Consider the following 22893-nt stretch of genomic DNA (forward strand, 5'->3'; position numbering starts at 1 on the left):
CACATATGCACACACATGCACATGCATGCACATACATGCATACACATATATACAGCATGCATACATACACACAATGCACACATGCATAAATGCATACATACATATACACAAACATACACACACATGTATACACATGCATGCACATGCACACACATGCATACACATATGCACACATACATACATATACACACATACATGCATACACATACACAATACACACATGCATACATGCATGCATACGTACACACACAAACACACACATGCATACATACACATAATACACACATGCGTACATGCGTATCTATACACACAAAGATATACACATGTATATACATACACACAGCATACACACATATGCACATACACACACATGCACACACACATGCATTCACACAGTATGCTCCATCTCTCAGAAGTGTCTATACCTCCCAACAACACCACACTGAGAGTGAAGCATTTAATACCTGGGCCTTGGAACACAGTTAAGGTGCCAAGTATGACAATGGGGGCACCTCATTGTGGATTTAATTTGCATTTCCTGAGGACTAAGTAAACTTTGTACCTTAGTCATATGTTGACTGAGCCATTTGGGGTGTGTGTGTATATGTGTGTGTGTGTGTGTGTGTGTGTGTGTGTGTAAATTGTCTAGTCAAATCTTTTACACATCTTTCTCCTGGCCATATGCCTTTTTCCTTTGGATTCTCAGGTTTTGCTGTATTCTGGCTAGAGGTTCTTTTCTGGGTCTATCACAACATACATTGAGTGCCTCGAGAATGTTCACACCTGACGGGTCTCAACAAAAACAACTTACGTGAATGCTGTTAAGGAAAAAAAAATGCTTGGATGGATTAAATCATGGCTTTTATGGGTGTAACCGGATATCAGATTTGGGTCTTAAGCAGTAAGAAACAGACCTTAAAGAGAAAGGGCAGAATACAAGTTACCTGTGCTCAAATTCCATTCCTCCCAGCCTGTTTCTAGACATACAGGTTCTCAAACATCCAGGTTCTTTTTTTTTAAATGTGTTATACTTCTATATTTATTCTATGCTTATGTGTATGAGCATCTGCCTGCATGTGTGTATCTACACCATGTGCATGCCTGGTGCCCAAGGAGGTCAAGAGAGGAGAATTGATCTCCTGGGACCAGAGTTACAGATGTTTCTGAACCACCATCTGGATCTGAGGAATGGATTCCCAGCCAGGACTTCTGCAAGAGCAATAAGTGTGCTAAAGTGTTGAACCATCTCCAGGCCAAGACTCAAGTTCTTCTTCTTCTTCTTTTTTTTTTTTTTTAAGAATTGTTTATTATATGTCAGTCCATTGTATCTGTCTTCAGACACACCAGAAGAGGGCATCAGATCCCATTACAGATGGTTGTGAGCCACCATGTGGTTGCTGGGGATTGAACTCAGGACCTCTGGAAGAGCAGTCAGTGCTCTTAACCACTGAGCCATCTGTCCAGCTTAAGACTAAGGTTCTTAAAGGCGTGTGTGTGTGTGTGTGTGTGTGTGTGTGTGTGTGTGTGTGTGTGTGTTCACACATATGTGTGGTGCACAGGGCAAAGGACAACCTCTAAGAGTTATTTTTCAGGAGCTGTGCACCTTGTCTTTTTTTGAAACAAGGCCTTTCAGTGGCCTAAAGTTCACCAAATAGGTTACGTTGACTGGCCACCATAGATTCATCTATCTTGGCTCCCCAGTCCCCAGACCTGGGATTACAAGAGCAAGCCACTCTCTTTTTTCTTTTTAAACCTGGTAAGCACTTTCAATGTTCTGAGTCACCTCCTTAACCTCCTTAATGTAATGTATACCTTTGCTTAGTTTAATTTACAGAAAAACTCCCACACTGTAGCTTAGTCTAGCCTGGAACTCAAGACAATCCTCCTCCTTCAGACTCCCAGAGCCATTTATTAGAGGCGGGAACCACTGTGCCTGCATCTTTTAATCATGTTTGTGTGAAAGTATAAAGTATATGTACCCACGGAGGCCAGGGGTGTCAGATTTTCCCTGGAGCTGGCTGTTAAGAGCTGCTTGACTGTTAGGCTATTGTGAACTGCTTGCCGTGGGTGCCGTGGGAACCGTAGTCAAATCCTCAGCAGGAACTCTTAACCTCGAGTGTTCCAGCAGCCAAACCTCCATTCAAGGTTCTTAAAGATGTTTGTAAATTAATACCGGTGTAAAGAACGTTCATGGACTGTATCAGTGGGTCAGCGCGTTCTCCTCGGTGAGGACCACTGTGGACAACAGACAGACCCTTGCTCTCAGTAGAGCCAGAAGGACAGACAACAAACAAAATAATTCCAGATGGACCTAAATAAAAGTCGGACGTGGAGGAAAAGCAGGACAGAGGGTTGAGCCAGCAATTCCCAGACCAGGACACAAGGAAGGTCCTCTACTTCGGCCCGCCCCTTATTTGCATACACCTCGTGATTGGTCTCCGGCGGCAGGCTCCACCCCTCAGAGCTGGCGGCCTGGGAAGCTGTAAGCGGGCCGGGCGGAGATGCAGCGGCGGCTCCGGGTGTCACGGCGCAGGCCGGGCGGTGTGCGGGCCGGAGGCGGGCAAGGGGTACTCGCCGCTGCACCCACATTCTGCTGACGCCCCAGCCCTGCAGGCGGTCTAGGGTGGTCCCAACTGTCGTCCTGCTTTACAGTCCCCACCCCTCCGCCCTTTGTGCCGCCGCCACCCGGCGTCCCAGTTCGGCGGGACCCGGGGAGCGCGGGAGCCAGAGGCCCCACTGGGCGCACGGCCGGTAGCGGATGGCGATCACGGGCGGCGGGCGCAGGGGCGCTGCAGCCCGAGCCCGCGACGTTGGAAGCCCGGGCCGCCTCCGCCGCATTGTCCCGGGCTGCGAGCCCAGGCCCTGAGCTGCCGCAGCGCCCGCCCACCGCCACCCGCGGGGCCATGCGGAGAGCCGCGGGGATGGAGGAGTACTCCGCAGAGGAGGAGGAGTCCTGGTACGACCATCAGGACCTGGAGCAGGGTGAGCGCGGCGGGGAGGGAAACATCGTGTGTCCCGAGACCCCTGGCCACTACTCCATTGTTGGGCGGTATCACCTAGAAAAGGGCTGGGCTGGATCTAGTGTGCCCAGCAGAGCGTAATCCGTCTTGAGAATGGAGACGTGGACCAAGAAGGGCGCTGCCCTGGAAGATTCGGACTCAGGAGGAGACTTGCAAAAGTGTCCAGTTGAGAGGGCATTCATCATCCTTCTCATTTTAGTAGCAGCAACTACTCGCATGCCCCGGTAGGGTATTGTTAGGGAGCCCGATTATTAGGGGGCCCGAGTACTAGGTGTAATGGAAGCTTGGAGCCCACAGGGGATTTCTGGTACTTTTGCTAAGAATGCACTATATGTTGGGATAAGTCATCTCTGCAGATCAACAGCACCTGTCCGGGTCAGAATTTCTGAGCTCTAAGACTTCCAAAAAGTTTCCCCAACTCGCTTCCCTCTGCCCAGGAGGCGGGTGGTGCATGCTTATGCCTGAGAAGAAGCTGGAAGTCTCCAATCTGCCTTCCCGAGAGAGGCGTTCCCTGGTCCTTCCCTGCTCAGGGCTTCCACCCAAGTGGCTCAGGATGTGAAGGGGTCCTTTAGCAATTTCTGACTTCTTGCCAAATGAGATCCCTGGGGAAAGAGGGAGCCCCTTCTGTGGCTCTCATCCGAGGACCTAGAGAATGACTAGAAGGGGTTTAGAAGCTGGTGATGAGGTGGCTAAAATGACATCACTGAGAGGTGGAGTCGACTTGGCAAGAAGGCCTGAGAGGGTCAGGGTCAAGGCCAAGGTCTGCTGGAGTTGTCTTGCCCCATCCTCTCCTCTGCCAGTTCTTACTAAAACCCCGAGGATGAGGGTCACTTGCAAGCCTGGCATAGTGCGTGTGCCATAAAGGCCTGTTCTCCGTCCTCAGGGCCCAGAGCCCTGGTTTGCCAGGGTGGGAAGCATGCACTTGGATCCTGAGGACTTTGTCTCCTGACCCACTTCCCCATGCAGCCGAGCTTCACCTGCAGATGAGGAGCCGGTCCCTGTACTTGTCCTTGAATCAGAACCTTGGGAGAACTCTGTAGGATGGAGGGTGTTGGGCTAGACGCTGCTATGCAGTGAGCTCCCCATGTTTCTGTGGCATCTCTTCTCTGTCCTGGCCACTACCCCTAAAACTTTTCTACTCAGTGAACACCTACTGGCACCATGTGAGCGCTAGACATTATTCTGGGCCCTGGGCACAGTTACAGCCTGACCCTCTGGGTACACAAGGGCTGGGTGGGGGAGGTCCACTTGTAGGCTCTAAGTGTAAGTGGTTGTGGGATGGCTTCCTGGGAGAGGCTAGCGCAGAAGGAAAGATGAAAAGCTGATTTCTGGCGAAGACAGCCTCTAGGGGAGGCAGATGCTAATACCATGACGGTCTCATTTAGTTCCCGCACCCCCTAATGAAGGCTTGGCGCCATGCCCAGCCCAGATGTGGGAGGAAGAAGCCTTGGAGTAGGGGTGGGAGATGTGCGTAGCTTCCTCGAAGGGGCAAGAACTACCATTCTAGCAGGACTGAAGAGCTCCCACACCCCCTGCTTCTTGGGCCCTGCTGATCAGGCCTGCAGCTCCAGTCATAGACAGAGCCCAGGAACCATGGGGACGCCCAGTAAGGAAACACTCTATGAAGAAAGAGGACCTTCTTCCTGCCAGAGGCTGTGCCAAGTCTAGGGATGGAATCTCTGTCCTCCTGATCCTGAATTCCAGCGGAGGAGACGGAAGTGTGAGAAGTTGAAGTAACGGCCGGCCGCCGTGTGACGGCATAGTCCCCTCAGCAAAGAGCCCTGAGCTGGAAGGCTGGAGGAAGGCAGGCATGCTGGGAGAAGGGATGTTTGTAACCAAGGCCTGGGGCCAAATGAAGGACAGGGAAGTAGGGACAAAGGAAGTCTAGTCACTCTGGTCCGCTGGCCAGGCCAGGAGACCTGGGTGATGGGGTGGGGATGGATCGTCTGCCAAAAGACAGTCACGTCAGAGGACCCATTTGTGTTACTCGGTCCCCAAATCCTGTCCTTCCATTCAGCTCTGACACACAGTGATTTCTGCAGCTACACTTGGAGTATCCTTCCTGTCTGTTTTCCCCTTACCCCGGGCCAAGCCCCAACTTCCCTCCCCAAAGAGATTGTCCCCAGAGATTGTGCCTGGCTTTAGCATGGCTCTGTCTGTCGCAGAGGCAGGGGATGGGCTTGACAGGCGGGGGTCTTAGATTTGCTAGGTCCCCTCCACCCACTCGCTCGAGCACCTGTAAAAATAGAAAAAGTCATGAATTAATTATAAGCACTGGCTCTTTCTTTGCCTCTCCCCTCCTCCACCTGTGACCACCTCTGTCCAGGCTGAGGGATGGCTGCTGAGTCAGATTTTGAGACCTGACCTCCCTTCCTGCCTAGCCTGACCTTGCGTCCTCCCCACCCCTGGGAATGCTGACCGGTAAGAAAAAGGCTGTCCTTCCTCCACCCTGCTCCTCCGCCCTTCTTACCCCCAAAGGCCGTTCTGAGTTCCTGACTCTAGTGCCCTGTGGGGCGGGACTCCCAGATCCACCAGCTGGTGTCTTCCACCTCAATCCGTCTTGTCCTGATGCCTGCCCCCTTTCCTGCTTCTCTGTCAAGAGTCTCTCCTGTTCCACCCTAATGCCCAGCCAAATGGGTGATTTCAGGGTAGGGGGGTCTTTTGTTTTCTCTGGGACATTGCCTTATAATAACCACTAAGATGCCCCGAAGGAAGCCCCGGAGAGCCCCTAGGGCCAGGCAGGGGGCGTGGCAGCGCAGACTCAGTACTTTCCCTGGCTTGGTTCAGAGCCCCCGGTCAATCAGACCGGTAACAAGCTTGTTATTGTTTCGCTGTTCCTGACTCCCGCTTAGGTAGCTTCCAAGTTTCCCAGCATCCACACCACCCGCTCCTGGGTCCATAATTGTCACTATTCTTCCTCAAGTTACCTCCCCTAGTACTTGGTTCTTCTCAGTCCTTTGCGCTAGAGCGTCTCTAGACTCCACCCATCCTCCCTCCGGGCAGCTCGGACCAGCTTAGCTTGCAATGTGATCCAGTTTCCCTGAGATTCTCCAGTGTTCGCCTCCGTTCTGTCTTCCTTCCTTAATCGCTGTTGGGTCACAATATTCAACAGACCCCCCCCACACTGGGGCACCGAACTCTGAGCCGTAAGAACTCACACATCTCAACTCTCCTGGGAAGGAGGAGCGTGGTGTTGAAATTGTCCTTGATGTGATGGTCCCTCATTCCTCTGGCTTTGAATTCTGGCTGGGCTGCAGGGTCTCGTCACAGGTCACCCGGGTATATGGTAAATGGTTACTTTCTAGACCATCTAACAGTTTCAAGTGTTGTGTTTTATAAAAAAGATAGAGAAGTCAGGGCTATGTTTGGTGGTGGCCCGGTATGGTGTGGGGGAAGGGGGTGCCTCTGCGGGTCCATGCTGAAGCATCCCTTATCCCTGAGTACCAGACACACGACAGTATAATATAGAAGAGAGTTTATTTAGGGCATGGGGAGGAGAGTTGTTGGGGGTAGTGGAGACAGAGAAAGGCAGAGAGTAGAGTAGTAGAGGCTGGCCGTGAGCACGTTGGGGGGGGAGAGGGGGGAAAGAGGGGGAGCAGGACAGAAAGAGAAGAAGAGTAAGAGAGCAAGAGAGTGAGGAGGGGTCAAGCAGCCCCTTTTATAGTGAGTCTGGCACACCTGGCTGTTGCCAGGTAACTGGGGCGGAGCCTAGACGGAATGCTAACACCAAGGCCTGAAACTTTTAGGAAGGGGATGAGCTGACCATCACTATCCTGTTACAGACTGGGAAGACTATGAAGTTTCCTCAAAGCCAGCCTCCACTCCCCCATCTCATCTCACCCCCCGTTATTCCCAAGCATCTGATAGATTACAAGGCTGTCATTCAATAAGCAGAGCATTGGCTTAAAACTTTGTACAACTTTGTAGACTCCTCCAGACCCTGACGCAGCATATATAAACTCATGCGACAAATGCCTTCCACTGCCTTGCTAGGCTTGCATTAGGTGACTGGACCTTGTGGCGTCTTCATGGAGCAGGCTGCTTGCCCCGGGCTGTGAGTTTGTATCTGATTTAGGGTTGTTTTCATTAGGAGAACTGTTTTTGTTCTAGGTCCTGTCCTTACAGTGTAGCTAGAGGGACCGGCTTCCCAGTGACATCAGGACACGAAGCCTGCATCTCTGATTAATTTAGCTCTAGAGGCCTCGTTCGGGCTATCTCGAAGCCTCACCCCCCTACTCTGAGCTTGTCTATATCTTGTACTTGGGGGTACAGTGGCAATAGGATTGGGAAGTTTAAAGTCATCCTTGGTTATATATCAAGAAAAATCTGGAGCACCTGAGACCCTACCTCGAAACAGCAACAAAAATCACTGGGGCCGTAGCTCAGTTGGGAGAGCGCCTGCCTGGCATGCAGGAAGCCCTGGGTTTGATTCCCCCAACATAAAAACAGATACTGCTGCACGTTCCCACCTCACCAGCCCTTAGGAGGTACTGGCAGAAGGCTGAGAGTTCAAGGCCATCCTCAGCTCCATGGCAAGTTCGAGGCCAACCCGAGCTACAAGATACTCTGTCTTTAAAGAAAGAAAAAAAAATTTTTTTTTTAACCCTCATTGTGGGAGCAACTCTAGACTTGTTCCTGATAAGACTTGGCCTTTTGTCTGGGTGCAGTAGCTGGTCAGGTCACTCCGGTTTTCACAAGGAAACCCACACAGGATGCTCTGTCCTCTACCCATTCAGCCTCTCTGCTCCATAAGGGTCCAAGAGGAAGGCCTCACCAGGCCTGTCTGCTGCAAAGCAGAGGGTGTAGCTGAAACAACCATGTATCTAAAACTTGCGGGGGGTTGGCGGCAAGGAGGACGGGGGCTGGGGGGACGACCAGAAAGCCCATCTGTCTTTGAGGGAAGTCAGAACTATCATTATGTATAAAAATAGTACCATGTCTTATTGGCCCCGGAAGAGTTACTCTTACAGATCTCAGTCCAGATTTACACCGTCGGCCTAGAATGAAGGCTGGAGTAGCAAACAGCCTCCTAATGTTTAATAAACCAGAGCTTTCCTGCTCTGGGCAGAATGGATTGAGCAGGCCCGCTGTTTGCCCCACAGATCCTGATTCTAGGAAAGCGTTCTCACAAAAGGTGGTGATCACTAAGGGTTTAAATACAATGAAGTTAAACTTAGTTTAGCTTTTATTTTTCAGTCCTCGACCCTGAGCCCAGACCCTCACACATGCTAGACTGCCATGTGGGTGCTGGGAACCCAGCCCAGGGGCTCTGTAATGGCAGAAAGTACTCTTAATCACTGAGCCATCTCTAGCACTCTAGCACTGTAGTGTTAAGGGTTTCTTTTCTTTCTTTCTTTCTTTCTTTCTTTCTTTCTTTCTTTCCTTTTTGTTTAGTTTTAATCTTTGTTTGGGGTTTTTTCGTGGGTTTTTTGGTTTTTTGAGACAGGGTTTCACTGTATAGCCCTGGCTGTCCTGGAACTCACACTGTAGACCAGATTGGCCTCGAACTCAGAGATCCGCTTGCCTCTGCTTCCTGAGTGCTAGGATCAAAGGCATGGGCCACCACCGCCCAGTTTTTTTTTTTTCTTTTTTTCGGAGCTGGGGACCGAACCCAGGGCCTTAGCAAGCGCTCTACCACTGAGCTAAATCCCCAACCCCACCACCCAGTTTTTAAGACAGGGTCTTACCCTGTAATCCTGACTGGGCATGGAACTTGGTGCAATCCTACCTCAGCCCACCAACTGCTGGGATTACATAAGTGAGCTACCAGGCCCAAATTCTTACCAGACTTTTGTCTTCTATTTTGAGACAGTACCTCTGGGTTGCCTGCGCTGGCCTCAAACTTGTGGTCCTCTTGCCTCAGCCTCCTGAGTGGCGGGGGTCTTAGGCCTGGGGCACAGTTTCTTTGTTGTTGTTTTTTTTTTTTTTTTTGTTGGTTTCATTTGTTTTTAAGCAGGGTCAGGTGTAACTCAGGCTGGCCTTGAACAAACCATCTATATCAAAGGATGACCATGAGCTCCTGGTCTTTCTGCCTGTACCTCAGTACTGGATTACAGGTGCTCACTTCCTGTCATGCTGGACACTAAATGCCAGGCTTCCTGCATGCTGTGCTAGCACTCTGCCTGAGGGGGGGGGCGGGGAGAGAGAGAGAGAGAGAGAGAGAGAGAGAGAGAGAGAATATATCTCATGTAGCCTAGGATGGCCTCAAACTCCTGATCCCCCTGCTTCCGTTTCCTGAGTTCTGGGGTTGTAGGCATGCACACCACACCTGACCCATCAGGTCACTTTTAATAGAGAAAATACTCAGAGACTAACCATCAACAGTAAGGATGACACAGACAAAGGTGTGTACAGCCTGAACACAGTAGCGTTTCCTGCACCCATGGATGGTGCGTATGTGGTCTCCCCTCAGAAAGCTACTGTGATATACTGCTAGAGGAGAAAAGCAGGTACAGACAAAATACAGCTCTGTGTGTGTGTGTGTGTGTGTGTGTGTGTGTGTGTGTGTGTGTGTTGTGTGTACATATATGTATGTGTATGGGCATCCTTGTGGCGGTCGGAGGGCATCTTGTAGGAGTTGATTCCATTCTTCCACAATGAAGCTCCAGGTTTCAGCAGCAATTGTCTTTACCTGCTGGACATCTCGCTGGTCCAGTTTTGTTTTCTTAGGGGTGTGGGGGTGTGTGCAAGTGTCCCACGAAAGCTGGAAGAGGATGTTTGATCCCCTGAAACTAGAGTTACAGATGGTTTCAAACCTTGCCTGCTGGGAACCAAACTCTGGTTCTCTGAAAGAACAGTAATGAGCTCTTCACTACTGAGCCACCTCTCCAGATCCTCATTTTTTCTCTTTGACACAAGGTCTCAATGCATAGCCCTGGTTGTCCTCAGACTCACCTCAACCCCGCCTGCTTCTGCCTCCCGTGTTCTGGGGTTAGACGTTTTGCACCACCACACGAGGCTCAATCAAGTTTTGAGTGTTGATTTTTCACCTGTCTGCACTATTTTTTTTTTTTTACATCAGCCAGAAAGAAATACCAAGCTGGTTGGTGGCACCCGTCTACAACCTCAGCACTCAGGAAGCTGAAGCAAAAGTCTCATGAGTTCCAGGGTTGCCTGAGTTCCACAGTAAGATCCTGTCCAAACAAAACCAAACTAGAGATGTGCCAGAAGGGAAGGGGGTGAGCCTGGAGCACGCAGGGAAAGACACTTCAGAAGGAAACGTCCACCGGCTAAGCCCCTGGCTTCTGCCTTCTGCCTGCTGGGGCTTCTGAGAGCAGCCTGCATCAGGGTGCCGCTGAAGTCACCCAGACCCCAGCCAGCGATGAATGCTAGGGCTTCTTTAATGACGGGCTTTCTGACTTCCTCTCTCTGTGCTTTTGGGCCCGCCCCTACCCCAGACTTGCACCTAGCGGCAGAGCTCGGGAAGACTCTGCTGGAGAGAAACAAGGAGCTGGAGGAGTCCCTGCAGCAGATGTACTCTACCAATGAGGAGCAGGTGCAGGAGATCGAGGTGAGAGGGGCCTTGGGCTCTGCCTTCTCCCATCTCTCCAGAGCCTCCCTCTGGTCTTGGCCTGCCTGTGCCTTTGTGCAACCTGCAACATGTTTACCACCTGCCCACCAATGGCAGGCAGCCTGTCGTGGGTGGGCACTGTGGTCTTCAGCTCCTAAACCTCTCAGAGCCCATCGGCCTAGGTGTGGTGGAGGGACAGACATGGATATCTGTCCCTGCCTCACTGTAAAGGTTTATTCCGCCCTTACCTCCGCTCCTAGTACCTGACCAAGCAGCTGGACACGCTGAGGCTAGTGAATGAGCAGCATGCCAAAGTGTACGAGCAGCTGGACCTGACTGCCAGAGACCTGGAGCTGACCAACCAGAGGCTGGTGTTGGAGAGTAAGGCTGCCCAGCAGAAGATCCATGGGTGAGGGCCGGGATGGTGAGGGAGAGGCCCAGGGTGTTGCATGTGCCCGGTGGGGAAGACTCACACACTCCTAGAAGACAAAGCTTAAGGGACTGGGCTGGCAATGAGGCTTAAACATTTATCTCACAACAGCCACTCTTCTGTCCTCTGCCCTTCCTTCCTTGGGAGGTGGGGGGTGGAAGGGTGGAGGTGGGGGGGGGGATGTTTCAAGACAGAGTTCCTCTATGTAGACCAGCCTGGCCTCGAACTCACAGAGATTCGCCTGCCTCTGCCTCCTGAATACAGGGATTAAAGGCCAGTGCTACCACCATCCAGGCCTCTCATTTTAAAATTTTTTTATTTTGTATGGGTGGGTGTTTTTGCCTGTATGTATGTCTGTGTCAGGAGAGGGTGTGGGATCCTCTACAACTACAGTTACAGATGGTTGTGAGCCACTGTGTGGGTGCTAGGGACTAAACCCAGGTCCCCAGCAAGAGCAAGTGCTCTGAGCCACTGAGCCGTCTCCCTGCCCCCCACAACCAAAAGGTGAAATGTGACACATACTCCACCCTCCCACCTACGGATATGCACCAATTACGCATCAGACTCAGTGTGAGGGGCTAAGGATTCAGTGACCCTGCCCTGCCCTCTGGAACCTCACAGAGGTGTCCCTGTGACAGAGGTGTGTGCAAGGACCTGGGGTGGAGTTGGGGAAATGGCCTGGTCGCTAAAGGGCCTGCTGCACAGGCTTGAGAAGGAAGACGTGATTTGGAATCCCAAATTCCAAAAAGTTGGCGACAGGCAGGTCCCACCCTAGCAGACTCAGCTGTCCCTGAGTTCCGGTGGAAGACTGTCTCAAAAAAAAAAAAAATATCCAAGGTGGATAGCTTGTCGAGGTGTGATGCCCAAAGTCGCCGTCAGGCCTCCACGTGTACCCACACGCATGTGAACATACACTCGTGTACACAGATACAAAAGGATCAGAGTTGGCTGAGGAGGAATGATTGCCTCAGCCTGGGCTGTACGGAAGGGCAGGTCCTTGGATACGGCAGAACATTCTCTGACTTTAACCCCAGACAGCAGACTGCAAGCTCAAGGTTGTCTGTTTGTCCCTACCTCTACATCCTTCATCTATAGGGATTCTGAGCTGCAGTGACGAAGCACCCCTGTCTCCTGAAGACTCTCACCTCAGGGTGGGCAGGGAGAGAGGTAGCTAGGAGGTTGAGAGTGCTTGCTGATCTGGGCCCAGAGTTTGTTTCCCGGCACCCACAATGAATGGCTCACAATCATCTAATTCCAGTTCCAGGGTCTCCAACTCCACCTGCATACATCTACACACACACACACACACACACACACACACACACACACACCCCTAAAAATCAATCTTAACATTTTGGTTGTGAGCCTAGCATTTAGTGGCTGAACCATCTCTCCAGCCCTAACAAAAAGCCTCCCGTGTGTGTCCTCATCCTATTTCAGGCTAACAGAAACCATCGAGCGCCTGCAGTCCCAGGTCGAGGAGCTCCAGGCCCAGGTGGAGCAACTTCGAGGCCTGGAGCAAGTCCGGGTTCGCAGGGAAAAGCGGGAACGCAGGAGAACCATCCATACCTTCCCCTGCCTAAAGGAGCTGTGCACGAGTCCCCGGTAGGCAAGGGCCCTGGGGTGTGGTCCTAGAGTCCCAAGAGAGCTGGCTGAGGGAGGAGGTGCGCGGTGGACAGTGGCTGGGAAGGAGGACAATGTCAGGATGCTTGCTAGGGACAGCTACCTGTGGTGTTACTAACACAAGCCATTTGCATCCATGGTGCCTACTAGTCAGATGAGAAAAACCTACCCAGCCAGGCTTCTAACCTAGGAGGAGTTAGACACTGTGGTTGTCCTGGCACTTGCCTAGAATGTGTGTTATGCCGGAATGAATCCCCATCCTAGTTAGGAGAAAGGTGGCTTCATGAAGTTCAAGGTTGAGGCTGGTTTGTGGCCCGGTGAGAAGCCTGCTTGTCTGACGCGCGCGCGCGCGCACACACACACGTGGCCTTGAGTTTGGTCCCTGACACCTCATAAGAGGTGTGGTGACCCACACTTGTAATCCCGGCACTCACAGAGTGGAGATAAGAAAATCGAAAAGTGAAAATCAACTTTAGCTAGAGAGGTCAAACAGGGCTGTGTAAGGCCCTGTTTTTAAAAAGTTAAAGAAGCAGTGTTTATGGAAATGAGGTCTGTGGCTGCAGTGCAGGGCCACCTTAAGACCTCAGGGTCTAGAGAGGGAGATTACCAGAAGGTAACAGAGAGGCCTGCCTGGCCAGCACCAACCGGGGTAAGACACACTCGCACATCTCCCTTTGTTCCTACCTTGGACCTTCACTGCGTCTCCCACTGCCGATGAATCCTCAGACACACGACCCAGAGAGAAAGTAGGAGGGTTGGAGGGCGACTCAGAGGGGCACAAGGAAGATTTAGACCAATGGACAAGAGAGCCCAGTGTCTGGCACTGGCCATGACTTGGCCATGACCAGCTACTGCTGCCTGCCCCTCCCCCACCCCCACTCCCACAGCAGATGTGAGGATGCCTTCCGCCTACACAGTTCCTCGCTGGAGCTGGGTCCTCGGCCGCTGGAGCAGGAAAACGAACGACTGCAGACTTTGGTTGGGGTGCTCCGTTCCCAGGTGAGCCAGGAGCGACAGCGCAAGGAGCGGGCAGAACGTGAGTACACTCTGGTGCTGCAGGAGTACACGGAGCTGGAGCGACAGCTGTGCGAGATGGAGGGCTGCCGCCTGCGCGTGCAGGAGCTGGAGGCCGAGCTGCTGGAGCTGCAGCAGATGAAGCAGGCCAAGACCTACCTGCTGGCCCGGGATGAGCACCTGGCCGAGGCTTTGCTGGCGCCCCTCACTCAGGCCCCTGAGGCTGATGACCCCCAGCCAGGAAGCGGAGATGACCCCAATGCCCAGGATGGTGTCTCCTCGCCTGCAGCTTCCCCCAGCCACGCGGTGCGCAAGAGCTGCAGCGACACGGCACTCAATGCCATAGTGGCCAAAGACCCAGCCAGCCGGCACGCTGGCAACCTCACTTTGCATGCCAACAGTGTGCGCAGGCGCGGTATGTCTATCCTGAGGGAGGTGGACGAGCAGTACCACGCCCTGCTGGAAAAATACGAGGAGCTTCTGAGCAAGTGCCGGCAGCATGGTGCCGGGGTGCGGCACGCGGGGGTGCAGACCTCACGGCCCATCTCCCGGGACAGCTCATGGAGGGACCTACTGGGGGGCGAGGAGAGCCAGGGGGAGGGCAAGGCGGGTGAGAAGAGCCTAAGCCAGCACGTGGAAGCTGTGGATAAGCGGCTGGAGCAGAGCCAGCCTGAGTACAAGGCGCTCTTCAAAGAGATCTTTGCCAGGATCCAGAAGACCAAGGCCGACATCAACGCCACCAAAGTCAAGACGCACAGCAGCAAGTGACCCCTCTCTAGGCCTGTAGCTTCCCTCTGCCTCCTCTCCAGAGGGGGTCTGTCAGGCCTGGATGGCAGCCTCTTGGCAAGTGAGAGAGCCCTTTACGCAGCAATATACCATAGCTGGTGGCTGGAGCATGGGCAAGGAAAGCCTTTCTGATCTAAGGGACACAGCATATCTCCTGCTGGTGGCCCAGCTCACTTGTTCTGCCTCCCTTGGCCACTTTGCTTCAGCTTGAAGGCACAGCTCAGTTTAAAAGCCAAACACACTCCCCACCCGCCACTGCCACCCTGCCACTGTCCCCTCAGCTTCTGGACCCCAGGCCCCTGACCCTCAGCTCGCCCCCAGTCTTCTGCAAGCCTTTCCGGCTTCACCCTCCAAAGTTGTCTTTCTGAGAGATTTGCAATGCAGGGCCGCCCGAAGCCTTGTCACAACTGGAAACACTTGAAAGGGGGCCTCAGAGCCAGCCATTGCTGGTGTCTGGGGTCTCCTAGACCGTCCACTGCTTCTCGCCAGTCATACCGTCATTCGCTTAGCACCAGCTGTACCACTCCCAGATCTGGGCAGGGCACCGATAGCTCCCTCCCACCTTGCAGAGCAGGAAGCTTTAGCTAGGCTCCACTGTACCCGCTCCGCCCTGGCAAATGCCTTCAGCTCACCACAGACCTGTAGCCAATCCGAATAGAGGAAGAGGGAGCCCCTCGACAGCCATACATGGGTAGTGTTCCTTTCCTCTGAGAGCCAAGTTCCATTCCTGGAATTACCTTCTGGGCATGAAGCCTCCAGGGTCTGGGATGAAGGGACCTCCCCCGAGCCTATGAACCACCAATGCTTCCCTCCCTTTCTCTGTGCTTGCCCTCATCTCAGGGACCATGACGTCTCTCATCCACCCTCTCTTCCTCAGGCCAACCCTGGGACAGTTCACATCTGCAGCCTTCAGAATGTCTATGTGGGTGTCACCAGCCCAGGTCCAAGTGTTCATTCCTGTCCTTCACCAGGGACTGCGGGGTCCTTACTAGTTTTGATTGGTTGGGTTTTGTTCTGGGTGTTTGTTTGTTTGTTTGTTTCTCTCTCTCTCTCTCTCTTTTTTTTTTTTTTCCCCCCCGGAGCTGAGGACCGAACCCAGGGCCTTGCGCTTGCTAGGCAAGTGCTCTACCACTGAGCTAAATCCCCAACCCAGTTTTTGTTTGTTTTGTTTTGTTTTGTTTTGAGACAGGGTTTCTCTGTGTATCCTTGACTGTCCTGGAACTCGCTCTGGACCAGGCTGGCTTCCAACTCAGAGATCCTCCTGCCTCTGCCTCCCAGGCACTGGGTGTGATCCACTACTGCCGGGCCCTCATGTTGTGCTGTATTCTTAAGTTGAGGAAGAAATCTCTCCCTTCCCACCTTTTTACAGAACACCTGCTCCTTATCTCCCACTTCTATGGGGGTGGCTTTTGAGGCTCCATCTGGATGAGGGGTTCAATATTTTAGTCTAAAACTTCAGAAAGTCAAGCATCATCTAAAACATGCCCAGGGCCCCGGCTTGTCCTCAGCAGCCCTTCAGGGCTTCTGGTTCCTTCCACCACCCTTCCCAGGATTCTAGAAATCAAAGGAGCCATACAATCCAGTAGGAGGCAGTGACTCTGGCCTCAGTGCTGGGAGCCCAGTGGGAACCGTCATGCCTTACCTCCGTCTAATGGGTAAAGGGCTTTCTTACCAAGCATGTCTGACATCCCTGGAGAGGCTGTGTTGTTTCAGGTGGCACTGTAATGCCAGCTGACAACCAGATCCTTCTGTTCACCTTACTTGGAACCTTTTTTTGTCCTTTGGGGCCGGGCACCTGCAGACCCTCTGTGTGTCCCTGTCATGTGGGGATTGGGGAGGAATTCAGGCCTGTTCACTTCCCCAGTTCTGTAGCAGCCGATCAGTGTCACCTTTGAAGTATACCTGAGAGAAATATATTTACAAATGCTTTATTCTCTTCTTTAATAAAAAATGCACCAGTATTCTAAAAGCACAAGTGACCCTGGATCCATAGTTTCCTCTCCGTGTCTCTCAGGCCTGTTGCCCCCTGCGGCACTGCACTGCAGATGAGGGGTGTAACCTTTGAGGTCCCTCTGCGCCCAGAAATCTTGGCTTTCTCGTGACGACTTACCTATGACTACACAGCCTGCAATCAGCCCTTGGGAAAGTCTGTCTGTGAAGAACCAGCTACGCCAAGCACTCTGGTGAACAGAGCACAAGGGGTCTGTATGGCCCTAGAGTTTACAATCTGGCTTGGGGAGATCCCCCCCCCCAAGCAACTAAAAATAAAAGCAAGTAATCTTAACAATGGGGGCAGGAAGGCGCAGCTATGCCAGGCAGGGCATTCACGATCAACGCTGTGGGGGGAAGTGTTCTTTGTCCTTTTGAGACAGGATCTCACGGATGTTAAACTAGACTCAAGTCTGCTATGTGCTGAGTGCTCAGGGTGGCCTTGAACTTCTGACCCTTCTGCCTTGACTTCCCAAGTGCTGGGATTACAGGCATTTGCCACCATTTCTGGTTTATCTGGTACTGGGGATTGAAGCCAGAGTTTCCTACTTGTTAAACAAACACTGTCACTGGACCACACCCCCAGCCTCTCCCTCCCCCTTTTCATTTTCCTCCTCTTCTTCTTCCTCCTCCTCCTTTTTCAAGACATGGTTTCAGGGTGGAAGTGATGGCTCAGCAGTAAGGAGTACTTTTTGTTTTTGCAGAGTACACGGGCTTGGTTGCCAGCACCCAGGTAAAGGATCTCAGTGATCTGTAACTCCAGTTTCAGGGGGTCCAACACCGCCTTCTGGCTTCTGCAGGCACCAGGCATGCACATGGTACACATATATACATGCAAGCAAAACCCTTATACACGGGCTGGAGAGATGGCTCAGCGCTTAAGAGCACTGACTGCTCTCCCAGAGGTCCTGAGTTCAAATCCCAGCAACCACATGGTGGCTCACAACCATCTGTGATGGGATCTGATGCCCTCCTCCGGTGAGTATGAAGAGAGCAACAGTGTACTCAGTTTAAAAAAAAAAAACACTGCAAACAAAAACAGAACAAAACAAACCGCTCATACACATTTAAAAACAAACAATCGAACAAACAAAATACCCAGACAGGGTATCGTTGTGTACACCAGGCTGGCCTGGAACTCGCAGCCTTTGCTTCCTAATGCTCGGATTAAGGAGTGCACCACTATGCCCCCCACCCCCGTTTAATTATTATCCATGTAGACAGTAGATAACAATATATGAGAAGACAGGTTTTAAAAAGTCAGAGAGGGGCCCACAAAATGGCTCAACGTGTGAAATCGACTCCTCGTCCTCTGACTTCCCCACTGCCACTATGGCATGTAAAAGAAATGTAAAAAAATTTTTTTAATGTGTTTTATGTATGTGAGACACACCAGAAGAGGGTGTCAGACCCCATTACAGATGGTTGTGAGCCACCATGTGGTCATTGGGAATTGAACTCAGGACCTCTGGAAGAGCAGTCAGTGCTCTTAACCACTGAACTGAGCCATCCCTCCAGCCCCCATAAAGTTGTTTTAACACATAGAGGTCAGCTGTAAGATGGCTCAGCATGTAGAGGTTGTTGCCACAGTCCTGATAACGTGATTTTGGTCCCCAGAATCCATGTAAAGTTGAAAAGGGAGAAGCCATTCTACGAAGTTGTCCTCTGACCTCCACATGTGCATGGAGTACCATGAATTACAGGAATGTGCCTCCCTCTGCACCAGGCCTTCACTTTTTTTTTTTGTTGTTCTTTTTTTTCGGAGCTGGGGATCGAACCCAAGACCTTGCGCTTCCTAGGTAAGCGCTCTACCACTGAGCTAAATCCCCAGCCCCCAGGCCTTCACTTCTTATTGCATTTACAGTAGCCATGCCTTTCTGAGAGCTTCAGGGACCTAGAACTCTTGGTCCCCACCCGCATCCCTGGTCCCTACGCCCCTAAGGTTCCTTACCCCAATCTTGGATCTCAGCATCAACACACGGAACCGGAAATGCCTGTGCGGACTCTTGTCCGTGTTCCTTTATTGTTATTGAGAAATAATTTCTGCCAGGCAAGGTGGCATATGCCTTTAATCGGGAGGCAGAGGCAGGCAGATCTCTGTGAGTTCGAGGCCAGCCTGGTCTGTGAAGTGAGTTCCAGGACAGCCAGCACTGCTCCATAGAGAAATCTTGCCTTGAAGATTCCAGGGGGGCAGGATTTATTATGTAACTAAGTGCGCTGGACCTTGATATTTAGCCCCGCTGCTGGCCTTGCAGTCGGGATTCCTGAGCCTCCACGGTGCTGAGAGTTTAGGTGTGCAGTTTACCACACTTGGCTCTGCCTTCGCTTTTCAGTATCCTTTTCAACCTCAAACAAACCTATTTAGACAGTTTTTGCCTGCGATTTTTTTTTTAATTGTGAAATAAATACATGTTTAGAACTAGCCAGCGGGGCTTAGTCTGGGTCATCCCACTTTTGCTGGCAACATTCAAAGTCCCATGACGAGGAGCCAGCCGGAAGGCGTTACCTCGGTCAGCACCAACCACGCACAGCTTCTTCCGTGTCTGTTCAAGCTGGCACTTCACCCTGACTTCCATGCGGACCACCAACATGGCATTTCTGTCTTCTCCGTGACTGACTCCATAGTCAGGGAGGCTGATGATGGTCCATCATCAACCTGGTTCCTCCAGAGGACATTCATTCACTCAGGATGACTGGGTTACCAGAAGATGGGTGATGGACGAGTCAGCATGAAGCTGTGGCAGCCATTCAACAAGAACTTCTTAGAGTTCAAAACCTTTGCTCTGGCTTTAGCTTGGAAGGCTGTGGCAGGGGCAGGGGACAGGGGAGATTTCTTCCTTGCTTTGGTGCTATTATGGAGAAGAGGCCCTGGTTGGTGCCTGTTTGTTTTTTTTAAACATGTATGGGTTCTTTTCCTTTGTGTATGTCTATGTGCCGTGTGGATGCTTAATGCCTGAGAAGGCCAGAAAAAGGCATCAGATCCATGGGGACCGGAGTTATAGATGGTTTTAAGCCCCCAGAGGGATTCTGGGAATCGAACCCCATTCCCTCAGAAGCGCACCCAGTGCCCTTAACTGCTAAGCCATCTTTTCGGCCTCAAGCCACCATTCTTTATTCTTATTTAGTATTAATGTGAGGGGCTCCCCATACCATGGCTTAAATATAGAGGCCATGGGACAGCCTTCAGGAGTTGACTGTCTGTCCACTGTGTGGGTTCCAAGGAACGCGGCAAGCTGAGCCATCTTTCTGACCCTGGGCTTCTTAAAGGTTTTCCTGGGTTGCAGCATCAAGATTGAGTAAGTGATAGGCAGAGGGAAAGAGACTGGGGGCCACAAAGGAAGAGAAGTCAGACCGGCCCCCAGCAGCCCACTAAAACCATAAGATAGTAATAGGAAGAACGAGAGGGCCGTTTACCTCCTGGTGTTCTCAAAACTTACATTGCATGCACCGGATACTTCCCAGGGACCTGTCTCCTCCCATTGGTGTGGAGTAGACAGTTCACAGCACTGTGAACTTGTCACCTTGGAGGCCTGTCATCACCAAGACTCCACTTAGCCTCCATGGAACTCTGGAAGGGAAGAGGGTACAGTATGCTGAGCATGGAGCTGGGCCGAAAATAGGTGATTACATCAGTTAACAGCCTGAGTGGTTTCATGTGAGGCATTCATGAGAAGGTCAGAGGACAACACACAGACACACAAAGACACACATGCACATATATACACACACAGACACACACAGACACATATAGACACACACAGACACACCACATAGATGCACACATAGTCGCATACACACAGACACATGCACATATATACACACACAGACACACATAGACACACAACAAAGACACACATAGAGACACACCACATAGACATACATACACACATACATAGATAGACACAGACAGTATAAAAACATAGACACAGAGAGATACACAGATATACACATAGATACACACAGATAACACACCCATAGACACATATACAAGTAGACACATATGACATAGATACACATGCATACACACACATACATACATAGACACACACACCCACACCCACACCCACACACACACACACACACACACACACACACACAGGCTGTTTCTAGGAGACCAAGCAGGAACTTGAGGTAGAGAAGGAAGGAAGCAGTCTCCAAGGAAGCTTTGCCCATTCATTCATTCATTCAAGCCATGGAGCATGTTCTATGTGCGCATGTGCTATGCTGCTCATCCCTCCGGAGAAGAAAACGAATCCAGAGAGCTTGTCCGAATGGAGTCTTCCACCCTAGGGCTGCAGAGAAAAGCTATCAGATCTTCTTCAAGGGGCCTGTGTGCAGCGTCTCTGAGAAGTGGCTGGCTTTTCTGTGTGTTGACTTGCTGGCTCTGTGGCAAGTGATTCCAGTCTGTTGAATCCACCCGGAACTTCATGAGTCGAACACAAAAGCTCTCATTAACAGAAGAGCATTCTGAAGCTTGGAGGTTAAGTGAGTCATTCAAGGTCACCCAGAAATATTCCATCTCAGGCTTGGGGCTATAGCGGATAGCCAAGTATTTCTCTAACATGTGCAAGCCCTTGTGGTCCATCCTCAGCAACACACACACACACACACACACACACACACACACACACACACACACACACACACAGTGTATTAGAAGTATTTCAACCGAGGCCCAAGACCCCCACACTTCACTGAGCATCCCTTATGCCCACATCGTCATGGAGAGATTTAATGGATGACTTAGGGCACTCCGAAGGAAAATCCTGTGGATCGCGTTGTATGACAGTCATGTGCCAAGTCACAAGCTGTAGATCAGGGCTGGGTCTACGGATGCCGCCACTTGCAGGACTGGCCTGTTAATTTATAATCCTTTCTTTCCTTTCCCCTTGAGTGAATGGCCCCTTCCCGAAACACCATCTTGGGCCATCCAACCTTTGGGGGGGGCAATGAGAGGAAGAGGGGACGCTGTTCTCGACCATCAGTGCCAGCCTTTTCATTGTTATTGTTTAACATGAGGTCTTATGTAACCTAGGCTGGCATGAGACTCGCTGTGGAGTGCAAACTGACCTCATACTCGCAGTAGTCCTCTTGCCTCGCCCACCCATTACAAGCATGCTCTACCACACCCTTTAGTGCTCAACTATCCAGGGGAACAGTGTCACCTCCAGGGCCTGTTTTTCCTCCCCCTTCCAACGCTAAATGGTTCCCAGCAGCAGCCAGTGAGAAGAGCAGCTCCGTGCCCCAGGGAAACTTGCCTCATTCTCCCCTCTACTCCCACCTCTTGCAGAATTCAGGCCACCAGATGGCCTGGACAGGCTGTGTCTATTTGGAGCCATGAAAACGTGCAGCTTCCTTTTCCTACGGCTGTGGGTCAGGCACAGGTTGGAGCCCACCTCAGGGCCAAGGAGCCATGGGATTGCTCTGATTTTATTATTCATAATCCTGAGTGGATGCCTGGGCTTGCTCCCCTGAGCAGCATATTCCCGTCACTATGGAAACGTCTCCGCTCCCTCTGAGGTTCTGGGACTAAGTCAGTCAGGGAAGGACCCAGGAGACTCCTTCCCAACCCGGATCCCCAAAGGAAGATATCAGTTGCCAATCCTTCGAGTTCACAGAGTGCCTGGGGGCTGGTTTATCTCTCCACTAATGCGGAGACTGTAAAGGCTTGCTTCAATGACTGTCTCCTGTTTCCGGCAAGCCAGTGTCCCTAGGGAATACTTAAATTGTCCCAGGGGTGTATTTTTCTAGGTGATGATACTTCCTCAAAAAAAAACAAAAAACAAAAAACAAAAACAAAAAAAACAAGCTCTTCATTACTAACATTTGTTGACATCTATTTTCATATTTTCATCTATACACAACCTCAATCAAGGAACTTAGCCAAGGATTAGTCACCTTCAAACATCGCTTGTCTTACTTATAGCCTTAACATTAGAATTTCTTCCCTTAATACCACTATGGAATGGCTCTGCTTAGCCTGCAGTCTTCTGAATTCTGTAACCCACTCCTCCAGTTTGTCTTTAGTGGCTAGAAGAATCCGCTGTGCTGCTCCTTAAAGCTTGAGGGAGGGAAGAGGCCTGCGTTTAGAACCACTTCCCCGAAATGATCTGCCTCCCATCCCTGGTTGGGTATAAGCAAAGCCATCCATCACAACTCTCACATAGCTGGGATGGCTTATAAGGCTGTTTGGTGGATAAAAACAAAAACCTGGAGTCGATTTCATTTGACAGAAACTCAGCTTACAAAAGTGAATGGCTGCTGGTGGCACTTGTCTTTTTCTTTTCTTCTTTTTCGGAGCTGGGGACCGAACCCAGGGCCTTGCGCTTGCTAGGCAAGCACTCTACCACTGAGCTAAATCACCAACCCCTGGTACTTGTCTTTGATCCCAGCACTCAGGAGGCAGAGTTGGTGTATCTCTGAGACTTCGAAACCAGCCTGGTCTAAAGAGTGAGTTTTAGGATAGTCAAGGCTACACAGGGATACCCTGCCATGAAAAAAATGAAAAACCAAATCAAAAA

The 22893-nt window shown here is 51.3% G+C and overlaps 1 protein-coding gene and 1 long non-coding RNA gene across 8 annotated transcripts; one reads left to right on the forward strand and one right to left on the reverse strand.

Moving 5' to 3' along the window:
- Positions 1-1924: 1924 nt before the first annotated feature.
- LOC134480902 (uncharacterized) lies at positions 1925-10423 on the reverse strand. 7 transcript variants are annotated; one of them, XR_010055877.1, is made up of 4 exons: positions 4657-10423; positions 3998-4054; positions 2423-3622; positions 1925-2235 (listed from the first exon to the last, which is right to left on the reverse strand). It is a non-coding gene; the product is annotated as an uncharacterized LOC134480902 (long non-coding RNA). The 7 variants fall into 7 exon arrangements; XR_010055873.1 differs by lacking the exons at positions 2423-3622; positions 3998-4054 and having other exon boundaries at positions 4657-5256; positions 5948-10423; XR_010055871.1 differs by having other exon boundaries at positions 2423-5256; positions 5948-10423.
- On the forward strand, positions 2498-16355 carry Cdr2l (cerebellar degeneration-related protein 2-like). Its single transcript, NM_001427010.1, has 5 exons — positions 2498-2982; positions 10418-10530; positions 10791-10939; positions 12401-12565; positions 13474-16355. Exons 1-5 carry the CDS (start codon positions 2904-2906, stop codon positions 14363-14365), a joined length of 1398 nt encoding a protein of 465 aa, NP_001413939.1. The 5' UTR covers positions 2498-2903; the 3' UTR covers positions 14366-16355.
- The last annotated feature ends 6538 nt before the right edge of the window (positions 16356-22893 follow it).

Source organism: Rattus norvegicus, chromosome 10 (genome assembly GCF_036323735.1).
Source record: "Rattus norvegicus strain BN/NHsdMcwi chromosome 10, GRCr8, whole genome shotgun sequence".
NCBI lineage: Eukaryota > Metazoa > Chordata > Mammalia > Rodentia > Muridae > Rattus > Rattus norvegicus.

Coding starts and splice junctions, on each gene's coding strand:
- Cdr2l (NM_001427010.1), top strand. CDS start 2,904: ATGCGGAGAGCCGCGGGGATGGAGGAGTACTCCGCAGAGGAGGAGGAG. Junction 2,983..10,417: donor CCATCAGGACCTGGAGCAGG/GTGAGCGCGGCG, acceptor CCCCTACCCCAG/ACTTGCACCTAGCGGCAGAG. Junction 10,531..10,790: donor AGCAGGTGCAGGAGATCGAG/GTGAGAGGGGCC, acceptor CTCCGCTCCTAG/TACCTGACCAAGCAGCTGGA.